This window comes from Magnolia sinica, chromosome 14, assembly GCF_029962835.1.
Source record: "Magnolia sinica isolate HGM2019 chromosome 14, MsV1, whole genome shotgun sequence".
NCBI classification, from domain to species: domain Eukaryota; kingdom Viridiplantae; phylum Streptophyta; class Magnoliopsida; order Magnoliales; family Magnoliaceae; genus Magnolia; species Magnolia sinica.
In genome coordinates, this window is record NC_080586.1 from 79,597,669 (window position 1) to 79,600,963 (window position 3,295).

General features: G+C 41.1%; 1 protein-coding gene across 1 annotated transcript; it reads left to right on the forward strand.

The window, feature by feature from the left end:
* The first annotated feature begins 1,035 nt into the window (after positions 1–1,035).
* Positions 1,036–3,295, forward strand: LOC131225657 (LOB domain-containing protein 4-like). Its single transcript, XM_058221223.1, has 2 exons — positions 1,036–1,496; positions 2,633–3,295. The coding sequence occupies exons 1-2, from the start codon at positions 1,305–1,307 to the stop codon at positions 2,969–2,971; spliced, it is 531 nt and encodes a 176-aa protein (XP_058077206.1). The 5' UTR covers positions 1,036–1,304; the 3' UTR covers positions 2,972–3,295.

The window sequence follows — 3,295 nt, forward strand, 5'->3', positions numbered from 1 at the left end:
TTTATATCATAAGCTCAAAATTGAGGCATATATAAAGCTCAAGTGGACCACACCACAGGAAACAATGGAGATAGAATTCCTACCGTTGAAAACTTGTTGTGGACCACAGAAGTTTTGAATCAAGATTATTTTTATTTTTTCCCTTCATCCAGCTTAATGTGACTTTATGAACAGGTTGGATGGAAAAAAAAACATAAAAACAAATCGTGGTCTGCCCTATTGAAGGTTTCAACGGTGGGCGTCACTAACCCCATAAAACGATCTCGCAAGATGAATGGACGGCGTGGATAAAATGCATACATCATGGTGGGGCCCACAGAACTATTCAAGTACTCGGTAGTGATGGTAACTACCGAATCCGAGTCCCCAACTGATGACCAGCAGACCTTATTTTTTGAGCCAGGACAAATAAAAAGAAGGGCCCACCATACGAACGGCCCTGATCTCACACACGAGTTGCATGTTGTGAAGACAATGATTCAAAATCACGCATCCATGAGTAGCCATCTCAGTGTCTCACGTGAAGGTGTGGGGACCAAAGGACTTTGTCTTGTTAGTGATTTTAGCTCTCCTTTGAAGCATGAGGAATGATTCAGTACTCTACGTGTACGAAAGCCTTCAAATGCACGTAGTTGCTTTTATACACGTGGACAATCCAAATCATCAATCTAGACCGTCCACTTACTTTCGTCCACTTTCCACATGTATTTTTATAAAAAAGTATAAAACCTCTCAAAGGATTCAGACCCTGCATTTATGATAAAAGAAAAGGAGGGACTAGATCATTTGTAGAAGAAATTCCCAGTCAGAATGTTTAGGACCATTCAATTCCAGCAATTTTCATCCATCAGTTGAAGAAGTTTGGACTGGACCTAACGGACGGCCCAGATATGAGAAACAAATCCCAAAGAGTCCAAATGCAACTAATTGCATTTGAAGTCTTCCATACACTTCTTAAATATAATTAATATCGTAGATAACTAGTTCGAACTGTTCGAGACAAAAATCTCTATATATATCTGTAGCTAGATAGGATGTTTTTCGGTGGAATTGGGGAAATGGGCAGTCCTCCATACTCTGGCTATTTCGATTCGCTTCGATGATGTTCAATTAACGTAAGCGGGCCACACCATCGACCAATCGTATCACTTGGGTCTCCATCGTTGGATGGAATCTGGCGATTTCCATTCGATTTTTTTCGAATCCGACGTTCTAGACACTCGGTTGGCGACGACTGACTGTCGTTTTCTTTGAAAGCCTTTGATCTTATTTAAAGGTAGTAGGAGATCAGCTGAATCAGAGCCATGAAGACGAGACCGTGCATGGCGTCTAGGTCGAGTTCCAAGACCAACGTGCCGTGTGCTGGGTGCAAGCTGCTACGGAGACGGTGCACCAAGGACTGCATTTTCGTGCCGCATTTCCCGTCGACTGAGCCAGAGAAGTTTGCTGGGGTGCACCGGATCTTCGGTGCTAGTAATGTCAGCAAGATGTTGCAGGTGATTCTGTTACTTGGGTTTTGTTTGGTTTGATAAACTGTTTTTAAATTTTAAGCACAATCTATGATATGGGTGATCTGGACCGTTGATCTGATGGGCCACCTTGATTATCCATGAGGATTGCAACGTCTGATTTCTTCATTTTTTGCCTATTGAAATTTTATGTCTACTGGTCATCTTTACTCTGTCCATTTGTAGATTAGTGATGGAATGGGTAGTATTAGGTGACTAATTTCAAATCTAGTGGGTGACCCACAAGACTAATGGTTCTGATTATCTCATCTGCATTTGAAAATCACTGATGTAATGAACTAAGATTAATCAATGGTAGTCTTTTAGGCAGCGGTTCATCTATGTGATGAGTCACCAGACTACCTGCCCTGATCACCCTGGGAAATGCCACGTGTACGGTAGAGATGAAAAAGTGGGAGAGCGATAAAAAAAAAATTTTACCTACGGCGGCGATTCTTAGATGAATAAAATAAGCTTTTTGGCTGATGAAATGTCAAACAAATCCGCTACTTTTTGTACTTTGTTTCCTAATGAGGGGTCTTTTTGATAAATTGGGAACTATTCGTAGTGTCTAGAATTCAAAAACCTGTAGACCAATTCGACCATTTATAAGGTGGGCCCACTGTGGATGATCCATGGCTCAAAAGTCAAGATGATCGGACGACCCTAATCCCAAGGTGTCATAAGATATATATGACTTATTTTACGATGAGACAGGTTCATCTCATCAGTATGAATTTTGAGCTATGGACCCTTATGGTGGACCCCACCTGATGAACTGTCCAGATCTCATCGATGTGTAACCCAATGTTTCAAAAACTTGTACATGTAGTGGACCAGTCATAAGGTGGGCCCCACAGTGGATGATCCATGGCTCAAAAATCACAATGATTGGGCGATCCTAATCCCCCCAACATGAGATATCTACTACTTATTTTATGTACTATAGGGTGCATTCCTAGGCCGCAGATTAGATGGTTAGTTTCATCTAATCAGTGTGAAATTTGAACAATGGACCCTTCATGGTGGACCCCACCTGATGAACTTCCCAGATCTCATCACACGTGTACTGTTTTACAATTTTTCTGATGGGTTTTCTTTGTTATGGGTTTTTGTAATAACAGGACATTCCAGCCCACCACAGAGGAGATGCTGTTAGTAGCATGGTTTATGAAGCTAATGCAAGGCTCAAGGATCCAATCTATGGTTGTGTTGCATCCATTGCTTCTCTTCAGACCCAAGTCTCTCAATTACAATCTGAGCTAGCCATGGCTCTTGCAGAGACCATGACACTGAGGGCCCAGTTATCCGAGGCCTTATCGGCCATCGCTTGTGCGACCACTCAAACAATGGATGTCATGGAAGACGACACATGTCGAGCATCCGTGACACTGGGCCAGGCCTACTCTCATGAGCCCATGATTGATTTTCCACACCTTGTAGAATATTCTAATATGTTGTAAGCAAGTATGGTTGGGCTTTGAATTGAATGTAGCTAAGCACTTGTTAACCAAAGGTGTAAGTCTGACTACATTCTTTTCTGTCAATCAAACTCATGTAGTTGAAGAATTAGTAGCTGATTTCATTAGTGTTATAAATGCTGTGGTTTTTCATGGGCTTTCTTTCTTTCTTAAGTGAGTTCCTATCATAGTGACAACTCTGGGAATTTCTGGAGGGATTTTAAAATTTGAGGTTTTTCTCAGGATATTATTGGAAAAATCTTGCCAAAAAATCATTTAGAGAATTTTTAAGTAAAATTCTTCACTAATTCAGATTTTACTAAATAA